We start from the raw sequence: 12,517 nt of genomic DNA, 5'->3' as shown, positions 1-12,517 counted from the left end.
ACCAATGAACGGACGGCAGTGTGTAGCTCCACCTTTTCTGCACCCTTTCAGGCAGTTTCTTTGAGTGAAATATTTTATGCCAAAATGCTTTTTTGAAGATCCACCTCACACTCCCAGGTGACGAACTGTGGCTAGTCCTTCCTTCCTCCCCCTCTCACACACTCTCTCTCACACAAACACACACACACACACACCCACACACACACACAAAAGACAGCTGCATGGAGTCAGTGACATTCAGAAGCCAGCGTCCCTTGCAGAAACAATTCCTTATATACTGTATGCATTCAGCAGACACAGGAACACTAGCATGAACTCCTTTCATGTGGAGTGGCGTGGATGAAAATGGCCAATATACACTCTCCTAAAAGTTCTGCTTTCAACAAATATGTGGCTCCTCAGCTTGTTCAGAGGCTGCCTGCTTACTTTCTATGACTGCTATGTGGTGGTGTGCAGGTAGTGTGCACTGGCTTTATTACTGAAATGAGATGATTAAGGGCAGAAATGACAAAGAGCTGAAATATGGACAGCAGTGCGAGTGTGGTGAGACGTCTTCATTACTAGGAGCAAGCCCTTTCAGAGACAACTTTGATGTCAATGTATTAATGAGTGCTGTTTTGAGACTCACCCTGCGTTCCAATCCCCATACTTCCCAACTATTTAGTATGCCATTAAAGGATTAAGGATGTCCCAATACATGCACTTCAATTGTAGTATGCTGAAAATACACAATTGCCCCACTAACTCCAATAGCATTTTGGAGTATTTGTCTTTATTCCTGACATTTCTCGACATAATGAAAAATAAATCTTCCTTATCTGATTTTTTTTCTCTCCTGTGGCCCCTTAAACTCTTCTGTACTTTAGTATGTAGTGTAGTAAAAAGAAAAAGTATGCATGTTTCTTAAAGCTCCCATATTATACACTTTTCGGTTCTATTATACACCATATTATATGGTCTTAGTGGTCCCTAATACGTTTTTCTTTAATTGTTTGCTGAAAAAAACTTTCAGATAATTTATTGTACTATGCTGATGTTCAGCTAATCTCACAATGGCCTATTTTTTAAAAAAGAGTTGCAGGTCCCCTCGTAAATATACAATCTTTGAGCTCCCCCCGCCCCCTGTCCGGAAGCGAAGCCAGATACGCCTCGCCCTCTGTCTGTCAGGGCCGTGGACCAATAAGAAATAGGGGTGTGGGCTGCACAGTGGAAGCTTCTGGCTTTACGGTTTGTGAGGTCAGAAAAGGGGATAATTCTGACTGGAGTGTTTTTGGGGGGAGGGGTGGGGGTTTCAGAAAAGGGGAGAGTGAGAAAAGGAGAGATTGTTATTTTCTTTAATATTTTGGCAGTCTCTAGGCACACCGTGGACGCATGGATATGTTGGAACACATTTAAAAAGTGCATTTAGCATAATATGGGACCTTTAAGCAGACAAAACTTCCTCTACAAACCTCTCGGTAAAACGACTGGCTAAAGCTGACTCGGCTACACATGAAACGACCATGCAATACTAGAATAAGCTTTTCCCTTCCCCTAGCCCTACAGTAAGCTAGTGACAGTGAAAGGGTGTGGTGAACAGAACTACATATAATAAACAACATTGCGCAGTAACTTGCTGGTAAGTCAACTTCATTCATATTCGCCTGATTAAGTACCGGTAGTTGAATTACTTTTTTGCCATTGTGTGTGTGTGTGTGTGTGTGTGTTTGTGTTGTTAACTACAACTACTCCCATTGACCAGCCATGTACCCATTTTCTTTCATCCTGACCACTTTGAAGGCATGCCTAGGTAATGCATTTTTCAGGCAGCCACCTGTAGTGTTGCAATTTGCTATTTAACAACAAATGCTATTTAAATGCTGTTATTTTAGTTCATATATGACCCATGAGGAAAAAATTGGCACTTTTAAGTTTCAGTATTAGGGCTAAGCCTGTTTGTTGTTATAAATTCATATCACTTTGTTAAATATATATAAATATAGGCTTTACAACGCTACTAATCTCTCTTCCCCCCCCCCCCCAGGCTTTCTAAGTAGCGTTAACCAAACTTGAGGTCTCCCTAGGGTGGGGAAGGTTTGCTCTAGTTCAACTTCTTCCAGTGTGAAGTCATTGGTAGTTTGCAAAGCTATACTGAAACATTAGCTTCCCCAATCCCCAACACTAGTTAGTGACACACAGTTAGCTGCGTGGTTTGTCACGATGCCCCACTAAAGCCAGACTCTTCTTCTCTCCATGCAGCACACTGAACATTGACATGACTCAGTTTAAACAGTGACCCGTTCTATAGCTTTTCTAGAGCAGGTAGTAAACATGGATTAAGTGAGAGGTTAGCATAGGCGTTATCCTCCAACTGGCTGCAGGCAGACAGCCCACTACTAATTAGCACCATAGACTGTATAGAAAAGAGTTAGCCCTGTCCTGCTAGGCCAGCGGCTAACAGCTAGCTCTGACTGGAGTCACTCCCCCACCCTGGCTGCACTGACCAAACGTTACCCAGGCTAACGTTAGCCGCTAAGCTGTCAAGTGATAAAGAGCCAGTCTGAGTTTATTTTAGAAAGGACTGGTTGGCTAGCTTGCCTCGCCCGGCCTAAATGCAACTGCCTACACTCCGCCATGCACGCGCTCAAAACGGCTGTGAGAACTTAGTTAAAAACATAGCATAAGCCTCTTTTTTTTCTCCGTTTCAGTCATACCTTTTTTTAAGTGACAGCAGCAGTTCCTCTGTACTCTGCACACAAACCAACCTTGACAGCAGTCGCGCGTGGGATTGGCGGAGTCATGAGATACGACAGTGGATTCTGGCCTCCTTATTGGTCATCGCGTAGGACGCTCGCGCAACACAATCGATTTAACTGACGTTCACATTTCCCCTCCCACTGCGCCTTGCGATTGGATGCATACTTTTAGAAAGCTTGAAACTACCATATATGGTCATCTTTGGTTTTCAATGATTGGTTGAAAGAGGTGTCAGTCCTGAATGCGTCTCCGACGTCGCGCGGTGGTCTTTGTTTGGATCAAGTGGCTCGCTTTTTCGCTGTAGTATACGGCTACTAATAAGCTACGTAAATAGAAATAAAACACCTCAATGGGATACCTCTAGCAGACTTTCACCTTTGGTAATTACATTGTTTTTGGTTGCCTCCATTGCTCTATCAGCACAGAGTGGACCGTGCCTCTGAATGGAACAGTTGCTTGCCAGGTTGTAAATGCAGCTTTCTTCAAATCAGTAGAAGGACATTTGAGCTCAGGTCCTGCTACCAGCGGGACCAAACGGAACCCGTCCACCCTGGACCTTCTCGGCCCCCTCCTCTTGTGGAACAGGAAGGACGCTCCGGCCGCTAACCTGGACCACATAAAGCCATGCTGGTACTGGGACAAGAAGGACCTGGCCCACACGCCGTCCCAGTCCGAGGGAATGGACCCCGCCACCGAGGCCCGGTACCGCAGAGAGGGGGCCCGCTTCATCTTCGACGTGGGCACGCGGCTCGGCCTGTATCCTTTTGGGAAATATGATTGTGAAACTGCATTACAGACACTGATTGGTTGGTTACATACTGTACATCTGAAGCCATTAGCAAAGCATCACTCCACTATGTTTCATGATGCATGCAGAGGCCACATTGTATCACATCTAGTGTAGCCCTCATTGCATACAAAAGGGGGGTGAAAATCAAGTGCAAAACGTGACTAGTCACACATATTCAGGTTTAAATGCTCACTATAGACAAGGAAGACTGATATAATGTTAAGGAGTTGTGGTACTGTGGCAGACTGTAATAATAATAATAAGGCATTCATAGCTGGTTGATGTGGTCTTGGTGAGTTTTGGCTGATAAATAACCACTCTCTGCAGTTTCTTCTTAACCTGTGCACCATCAGACACTATGACACACTGGCTACTGGGATCGTTTACTTCCACCGCTTCTACATGTTCCACTCCTTCAAGCAGTTTCCTAGATATGTAAGTATTCAAAAATAATAATAATTTAATAGTATGTGCAATATTCAAAACCTGTGTGTGTACTATATGTAACATTATTTCAATGGCCATGCATGCACACAGAAAAAGCAAAAGCCAAACAATCCTATTTGATTCATACTGTCAGTGTGTAGTTGTTGTTGTGAAACTGATGTTGACCAAAAATACACAATTTTTTAAAAAACTTTGGTTTAGTTTTGCAAGAATATTTAGCTTTTGTAAATGTTGGGCTAGCATCTGATGTTTGGCACCTCATCTGACTATAATACTCTGTTTTATATGTTATCATGTCATCAAATCTTCCTTTGCAACATATTTCTCAGGTATAATGGAATACATATAGTTCCTTATTACCGTGTGTGTACCTTTTTTAGGTGACTGGAGGATGCTGCCTTTTCTTAGCCGGCAAAGTGGAGGAGACGCCCAAGAAGTGCAAAGACATCATCAAGACGGCCCGCAGTCTGCTCAACGACGTCCAGTTTGCACAGTTTGGAGACGACCCCAAGGTGTGTAGTAGCGACCAAGCCCTTTCTACCGGGTCAAGGCTAGCACTGGCCTGTTGTTGAAAGGAGCTGAATGTCAGCGGAAATGCAGAAATTAGCATTAGCATTTATTTCTTAAAGAGGACCTATGATACTTTTCGACTTTTATGACCTATAAACGTTGTTATAATGATTTATAGTCATGTTTAACCATACTAGAGTATCAAATAATTACGTACATGCATTTCGACATATTCTCTGCTGACCGTCTGGGGTGGCTATGCAGAGCACTAAACACTATGGCAGCCGGTCGAGCCGAACTCGTTCAAATTTCCGGATAGTTTCTGTCACGCTCGGGTCGTTTCTGTCATGTTTCCATGCATGGTAATGCTGCCGCTCAGGCAAGCTCTGGCTGCATGCCCCCACCTTCCTGAAAATGTCCCGCTGCTGGAAGGAAGCGGGACATTTTGGCGTAACCAATCACAACAGAGTGGGGTTTGCAGCAGGGGGGGGAGGGGCGGAGAAGCTCAAAGCAGTGTGTAGAGAGAGACTGCTGTGCTGGCTAGGGTAAGAGGAAGAGTGTCCCGAAAATCTACATAGATATTTTGTGATGTGATTCGTGTCAGATTGCTCTATAGCAGTTTTTAACAAGAAATGAAGACCAGAAAAGTAGTATAATAGGATCTCTTTAAGAGTTTGTAATTGTGTATTTAGGATCATTCATAGGCAGTTCTTGTATTTCATTCGCCCCCTCACTCTTCCAATGGTTGAAAATAATTGCACATTGCTACATTAACTCCACATTATTAACATAAGGCAAAAGTAGCCATATAGCCAATTAAAAAAAGCATACAAAATATAATAAACAGATGGTAGACTTCTAAGATACTGGTGGGAGGAAGCACTGACCCGGCTGCAGACATTAGACAGTGTTGAGGTGGATGGGGATCTTCTTAACCTTGTGCGGTTGCTTTTCTTTCTCTTTAACTACAGGCCGACAAAAAAACACCCTATAACTGTATCGGTCCATGGGGGTTGCCAGGTTGGTCAGTAGTCAGTAACCTTTTGCTTGATATATTTCCCGTCCAACAGGAGGAGGTGATGGTGTTAGAGCGCATTCTGCTGCAGACCATCAAGTTTGACCTGCAGGTGGAGCATCCCTACCAGTTCCTGCTGCGCTACGCCAAGCAACTCAAAGGTCTCTCTCTCTCTCTCTCTCTCTCTCTCTCTCTCTCTCTCTCTCTCTCTCTCTCTCTCTCTCTCTCTCTCTCTCTCTCTCTCTCTCTCTCTCTCTCTCTCTCTCTCTCTCTCTCTCTCTCTCTCTTAGTTAGCGGTCACGTCCCTACGTCTTCATCAGATAGTGCCGCGATGGAGAGCAGCGAGTCATCGTTCACAGGCACAGAGACCCGCGTCTTTATAGCGCTCTGTCTCCTGATTGGATAAAAACGAGCGGGATACTCAAGATTTGATCTGGCAATTACTGCTAAGTTGAATGACTGGGAGACCTGTGTTTTGAACTGCGCATACTGTTTAAGAGGAGCACTGTATGAATATAGAGTGATTTAACACGTATATTACAAAAAAAATATCACTTACTTCTCCTTTTAATCTCTGTCAAGATGTTTAGTGCCCCTCAGTAACGTTTTCAGAAAGCTTTTCAGAGTGAAGAGTGTGACGCTGATGCAGAACATACTGCTGCTTTTTCCAGGTGACAAGAACAAGGTGCAGAAGCTGGTTCAGATGGCCTGGACCTTTGTGAATGACAGGTAATCCATGCCATTGTTTGACTGATTTTAGGAAGGTTGAGGTTGTTCACAGTAAAAGCATGTTATGCCAATATTTAGTATATTTGATTTTCCCCCTTTTTCATCTTGTGGACGCAGCTGGAGCTGAAGCTTGTTGTCAAAATCACTTTTTTGTATCCATGAATATCTCCTCATGATCCGCTACCTGTCCGCAGTGTGTGTGTGCGCGCTGTCAACAAATCGGGTCTTAATACACAGCCTAGGCCCTGTAAACGGGCATGTTATTGTATTTTCAGCATACTACAATTGTATTGGGACATCCTAAATCTTTTTCTGGCATGCTAAATAGTAGGGAAGTATGGGTATTGGAATGCAGGGTCAATCTCCGGTATCACTGATTCCACCTTTTTAAAAAGTAAGTCATTTCCCCTTTGTGGTATATGATCCTAATGTATAATCCCAGTCTCCCATTGTCCTCCTGCTGCCCACAGCCTGTGCACCATGGTGGCCCTGCAGTGGGAGCCTCAGATCATCGCGGTGGCTGTCATGTATCTGGCCGGGCGTCTCTCTAAGCTGGACATCCAGGAGTGGACCTCCAAGCAGTCGTCACGCCGATGGTGGGAGCAGTTTGTCAGCGACGTGCCCGTGGAGGTGCTGGAAGGTAACGGCAACACTGCCACACCGTTTGTAGTAGGGGAGAACGGGGTTATATGTCACACGGGTTGGTTGTCACAATGTGTTATGGTGTCTTTGATTATTAATTTCTTCTTTATTACAATAAGTTGGAAACTGAGAGGGATACACATTTCAAGCCTACACATTTCAAGCCGACACCTTAACCTTCAATTTAATGCAGGAATGACTATTGAAATACTTTTTGGTGATGAGCAATTCACACTAGAGTAAAAAGTGTGCCTACCAACCCCGTTCTTCCCTACGTTGTTTAATTTAGTATAGTAATGTATATACAGTAGATAAATACATTTTAATCTAAACAAAGGACAAAGTATTGCTGTGTGCGCAGTTACTTCCAGGGAACGCTACCTTTTAACTCTGGAGACAGGCACGTTTAATGATACAGGCATGATGACAGGGTCTGTTTGTTGAGTGACCTGGGTCATTTTGATTTTATATTTTCTTTCTCTTTTCAAGAGGATTTAAGGGATGTCCTTTTTTACTAAAATGTCTTCAATTTATGCTCATTTCTTTTGGTTAGCAATGAGCATAGAATAGATGCATATAAAAAATACCTGAGTTGGGCTCAGAGTTAAATTTCTTGATCAAGCCTGAGAAAGAAGGCGTTATATTTTATATAAAACCAAGCGGTAAAATAATCTGTATTCTTTGTAACGCAGGTTACATTGTCATGAATTGTTTGAAATGCTGTAACTAAATATTGGTGTCTTATAAAGCCATGAGGGTTGGGCACTTTAAAAAAATCCTCAATCATCATCATCATCATCATCATCATCATCATCATCATCATCCTCTATTCTTCTTACTCCACCATACAGATATCTGCCACCAGATCCTGGACCTGTACTCTCAGGCCAAGCAGCAGATCCCTGATGGATCGGGGGAAAACCCTCCAGCCCTGTCCATCCTGTCCCCCTCCGCCCCACCACCACCACAGGCCAAGAAGGCTTCCCCGACCAGCAGCCCCAGACCCCCCAGACCAGCACAGGTGAGGGGGGGAACAATGGTCCAGCAAACCAGATTAGCGTGTGTTTTATGCAGAGGCATTGTGTTTTGCCATTCTTGTAAACACAATCCCTGTGTTCCGAATCGCATACTTTCTATTTAGGATGGTTAGAAGTACCCGGATGTCCTACTTCATCTGGCCAAGATTGTTAGTGTTGAAAAGTGCATCCTATTTGGGCGATTCTGACCCACAATCCAGTGCGCACGTGAAGTGACGTCACATCGACGAAGCCTCCATATGAAAACAAAACGGGGATGCGCCGGATATAAAAGCAAGAGGCAAGATCAAGGCGCAATGTTATGATGAAATAAAAGAGTAAAAATATGTCCCAATAGTATGCCTACTGCATCCTAACTAGATTCTTTTTATCGTCGGATGTGTAGAATAGAAAAAAGAAAGAGTATGCGATTCGGAACGCAGGGAATATCTCAATAACACTTTGAGTGAGTTTCTTCAAACTTTGCACAAATGTCCACTCTTGATTCAAGGATAAACTGATTACGTGTTGGAGGTCAAAGGTCACAGACTCCAAATCTCTGGAGCACAATATTTAAAGAAAGCATTGAGGGATTTTTTTTCTCAAATTGAGCACAAACTTACACTTGTACTTGAGGGTGAACTGAATACAATTTGTAAGTCAAAGGTTAGTACTCCCTACATTCTGTCAGGTCACAGTGACCCTGTACCATATTGTAGCTTGCAGGGTTCGACATAACGTATAGCCCGATGGCCCGGGGCCAGTAAAATCATATGCAGGGCAAGTTGATTGGCCAGTCACTGTCCCGCCCGGGCCAGTGACTGGCCAATCACAGTTCAGTATCTTTTTGTAGACTACCTTTTTTGTAGACTATCATGGTTCATTGAAATGCGCGTTGAGAGTCGTAATGAAAGCAGTGTTTATTTAAGACTCAATATAATAAACCTAATATTAAATATATTTTTTAATGGACAACCGATGCGTGGGCGTTTTGACAGGTGGAGCAAGAAGCGGGTGCACTCTCGCTCCGTTGGCAGAGCTGCCTACCGTCCGCCTGCGAGTCGACAAATCAATCGACTTGCTTTGCCCCCTTTCTTTCTTCCCACAGCAGAGGTTGAGGTGCAGAAAGTGATAACTGCGCTTTTCCTTTATCTGCCACCGTAATGTTACAGTATTTGCATACAAGCCCCAATGGTAATACAAATGAGAGGCGTTATTTAAACGCTGTGAATGCGTCTCCGGTGATTGTGTCGGTTGTAGACAGAAACGAACGGAGGGACTCCGCTCACTGTACAGTTCCTATAGTCGCGCAGTTTGGCACTGTGTTTTCAGGCTCGAGACATTCAATCAAATCGCGGAAGTCTTTCCCATTGAAATCGCTAACGGGGAGAATATCCCCGGTTATTATTTTAGCCACAAACCACAGTTCATCTGCGCGGCGGCTCACTCGCTGGCGAGATCACACGGTGAAACGCTGCTGTGATCGGACGAACGCATTGTGTGTTTCTAAGGTGATTTAACGTCATAGTCTCAGACGAGCGTTTAACTTATGCTGCATATTTTGCACTGCATTGTTTTTTATCAATAGTTTGAAAAAATGGTCCCACACCGGACTCTTATGTGAAGCTGACACTTCATGGAGAAGTGACACTCCTGCAGCGCGCTCACGACCAGACGTGAACTCACATACACGGTGAAATATCCCATTAAAAAAACGGCATAACCCCCTGATTTTCGTATTTCTATTCTATTTTTAAAGTCAACTTGAGCGCAAGTGGAAAACCGGTCATTCGGTCGACACATTCACATCCCTAATGCATATAGAGAAAGTAAAAAACAGCCTACCACACCACAAAGAATGATCAGACCTTCATCTCTTATTTTTTTTTTATGTTTGAACATGACTTCTGCAGGTGAACTATTCATTAAACTGCCCAAATTCAAGAATAAAAACAATCAAAAATCATAAAATCAAACTACTGGACTTTAAAATACTGGCCGACTCTTTCAACATACTTTCAGTTGTAGGCTTCTAATTCAATATGTTTGCCTGGTTTTATATTATGTGTATGAGCAATATCAACATTTCATATAATTAACTAAAATAAAAATAACCAAATCTAAAGGGAATATCTATACTGTTACAGTATAGATATTCCCTTTAGATCTGGTTATCTTTCTTTATTTTTCTAATACAGGTATTATAATTATTGACACTAAATTATGAAGAAAAAAAAAGTGTGTGCAGGGCCAGTGAAAATATACAAGGGGCCAGTAAAACTCAGATCCACTGGCCCGGCGGGCCAGTAGGAAAAAAAAGTTATGTTGAACCCTGGCTTGGTAGGAGCTTTACCTTTATTTAAATCATTGTCCTCCACCACTGCACTTTCACCAGGCGCTATTTCTAGTTGTATTACTCTGTCGCTGACTGATACTTGTTGTCTCTTCTTCTTTTTAGCCCTCTCCCAAAGATGAGAGCAAGCCTGCTAGTAAGTAACACTCTGTTCCCAAACACACTGTCAATCTAAATTGTGTCACCTTCATTTTGTTTTTCTATATTCATTTCTTCGTTGTGTTGTTTCTTTGTTTGTTTTCCAGAAGTCCCAAATCTAGAGCCTCCTCCCCCTCCGCCCCCTCCTCCTCCTCCAGCCTCCATTAACCCAGGTGGGTGTCTCTGCACTCAATCAGCTGTCCTCACACTGTCATAAGAACACAAGAAAAATGAGATGAAATGACTGAGAGCTTGACTTCAATAGTAATATGTATTCATTCTATATTCTAATGTTAGCTTTTCACCAATGTCATGTGTTCAGAGGTGGTCAATTTATTCCGGCCTTCTCAGTACTTCTCATATACAAAACCATATATTAAATATATAGTATTCCTCTTCTAACGTATTAAAGGGATACGACATATGACTGTACCAGGAACAGCACTAATTCTACTTCTCTTCACTTCCTCTCTCTCTCTCTCTCACCACAGAGCATACCAAACCCCCTCCATCCTCCTCCTACCTCCCTGCCCCTGACCTCCTGTCCTCTAAACCCCCTCCTCCCCCTCTGCCCCACTGCCCTCCTCCTCCCCCTCCCCCTCCCAAGGAGCTGCCCCTGCCCATCCCCACCACCAGCTCCCTGCTGTCCAGCGAGGGCTACCAGACGCTGCAGTCCCTAATGACCACCACGGAGGGCTCCTTGTACCCGGCCGTCCCCCCCCAGGCCTTGGCCCACCCTCCTCCGCTGGGTTACCACCACCACCAGCAGCAGCCCCCTTACCCCCACCATCTCAACCACCACCACTACCCCCCGGCTACCGCAGCCTATCACACCCCTCCGCCGCTCTCCGCCTACAGCTACATGTTAGCCCCTCCTCCCACCTCAGTCATGGGGATGGCTCCTGGTCTAAACGCCGGTTATCCACCGCTGCCGACCAGCGGCCAACACAACCAGCTTCACCCCCCTCCTCAGATGCCGCCCGGGATGCCTCCTGTCGGCGGGCTGAGTCGGGGCACGTGGATGAGATGAGCAGCAAAGAGATGGGGGGGGGGAAAAAGGTTTCAAAATGTTCAGGTGTATTTAAGGCCGAACTCACACTAGGCCGAGCTGCCCCGTACCGTGGACAAGCACGATAGCCCCCCTTCCCCACTCCTCTTCTGGCCTGTACTCACACTGCTCCTAAAGATCCGGGCCATGGCACGATTGCCTTTTGCCATACAACACCACGTCTATATATGCGCGTTGGTTAGGGATTTTGGAGCGTAATGTATCCCATTGTTTTTTTGACTATTTTAATCCGGCCATATTAGCAGCAACATTCCACTTCCACATCGGATCAACGTGTACCGTTCAGCAGCATTTTTTTGTGTGTTTTTGAATGTCTGTCTGCGCAAATGGACGTATTGGTTCGCGGTTAAATTGACGTCAGGAACGCCGTCTATGCTCGTGTCGGCTCATTAGCTTCCCTATGAGGAGCCGAAGAAGAGAGCACTCGCACCAGTCAAATATACTAGACTTTAGGGAGCAAACGTACTAGGGCACAGTACAGATGGCCTAGTGTGAGGGAACTTTTAAATAGTGAAATCGTGACATGATGGTGCAGAGCTGTAAAGGAAAAACGCAGCTTATTTTGTGCCAATTTCTCTGCTTGTTCCACTGAAAAATACTCCGACAGAGACACGGGAGGATTGTAAAATGAATGTCATCCTTAGGTCTCTTCTTTTAACGCACAACACTTTGTGTCCGTTTTTATCATCTGCTCGGATTACTGTCATGTCCTATTTTCAGTAATTAGCCACAGCCCCGGTCATGTTTAATAGCACATATTGAGTGGCAGTGAGCCTGTTTTAAAGAGAACACTAGCATTATGAAAAGGCAGCTTTTAAAACAGGTGTTTTTCTCTGGAAAATGATTGCATTTAAGAACAATCAAAAAGTGGTTCTGTTCAATCGGACACAAATGGGTTTCCTCATTTTTTCCTCTTTGATTGAGCTGGTCTGTCATAGCGTTTTTTTAATTAGTTTGTATTTGTAAAGAGCTTTACATAGGCTTGTATGTAAAGTATGGTGAATACACAAGCACACCTTTTTTTTAAATGCTTTGGATGTTCACTGTATTTTTTATTTTATTTTTTACTTTA

At 44.0% G+C, this 12,517-nt stretch overlaps 2 protein-coding genes across 2 annotated transcripts in view; one reads left to right on the top strand and one right to left on the bottom strand.

Moving 5' to 3' along the window:
- Window positions 1–2,764, bottom strand: part of setd3 (SET domain containing 3, actin histidine methyltransferase) — a 25,582-nt gene extending 22,818 nt beyond the window's left edge. The window contains exon 1 of the mRNA XM_080042390.1: window positions 2,694–2,764. The gene's annotated coding sequence lies outside the window, so the exon portion shown is untranslated. The remainder of the gene's footprint in view (window positions 1–2,693) is intronic.
- Window positions 2,614–12,517, top strand: LOC307262017 (cyclin-K-like; the record flags this gene model as incomplete). Its single annotated transcript, XM_080042747.1, has 11 exons — window positions 2,614–2,634; window positions 3,104–3,492; window positions 3,880–3,961; window positions 4,354–4,485; window positions 5,554–5,659; window positions 6,170–6,227; window positions 6,698–6,867; window positions 7,721–7,890; window positions 10,344–10,374; window positions 10,484–10,549; window positions 10,868–12,517. 11 exons carry the CDS (start codon window positions 2,614–2,616, stop codon window positions 11,404–11,406), a joined length of 1,764 nt encoding a protein of 587 aa, XP_079898873.1. The 3' UTR covers window positions 11,407–12,517.

The sequence above is a fragment of the Ammodytes marinus genome (genome assembly GCF_949987685.1).
Source record: "Ammodytes marinus genome assembly, chromosome: 15".
Classification (NCBI taxonomy): domain Eukaryota; kingdom Metazoa; phylum Chordata; class Actinopteri; order Uranoscopiformes; family Ammodytidae; genus Ammodytes; species Ammodytes marinus.
This window is presented reverse-complemented; position numbering and strand designations above follow the sequence as displayed.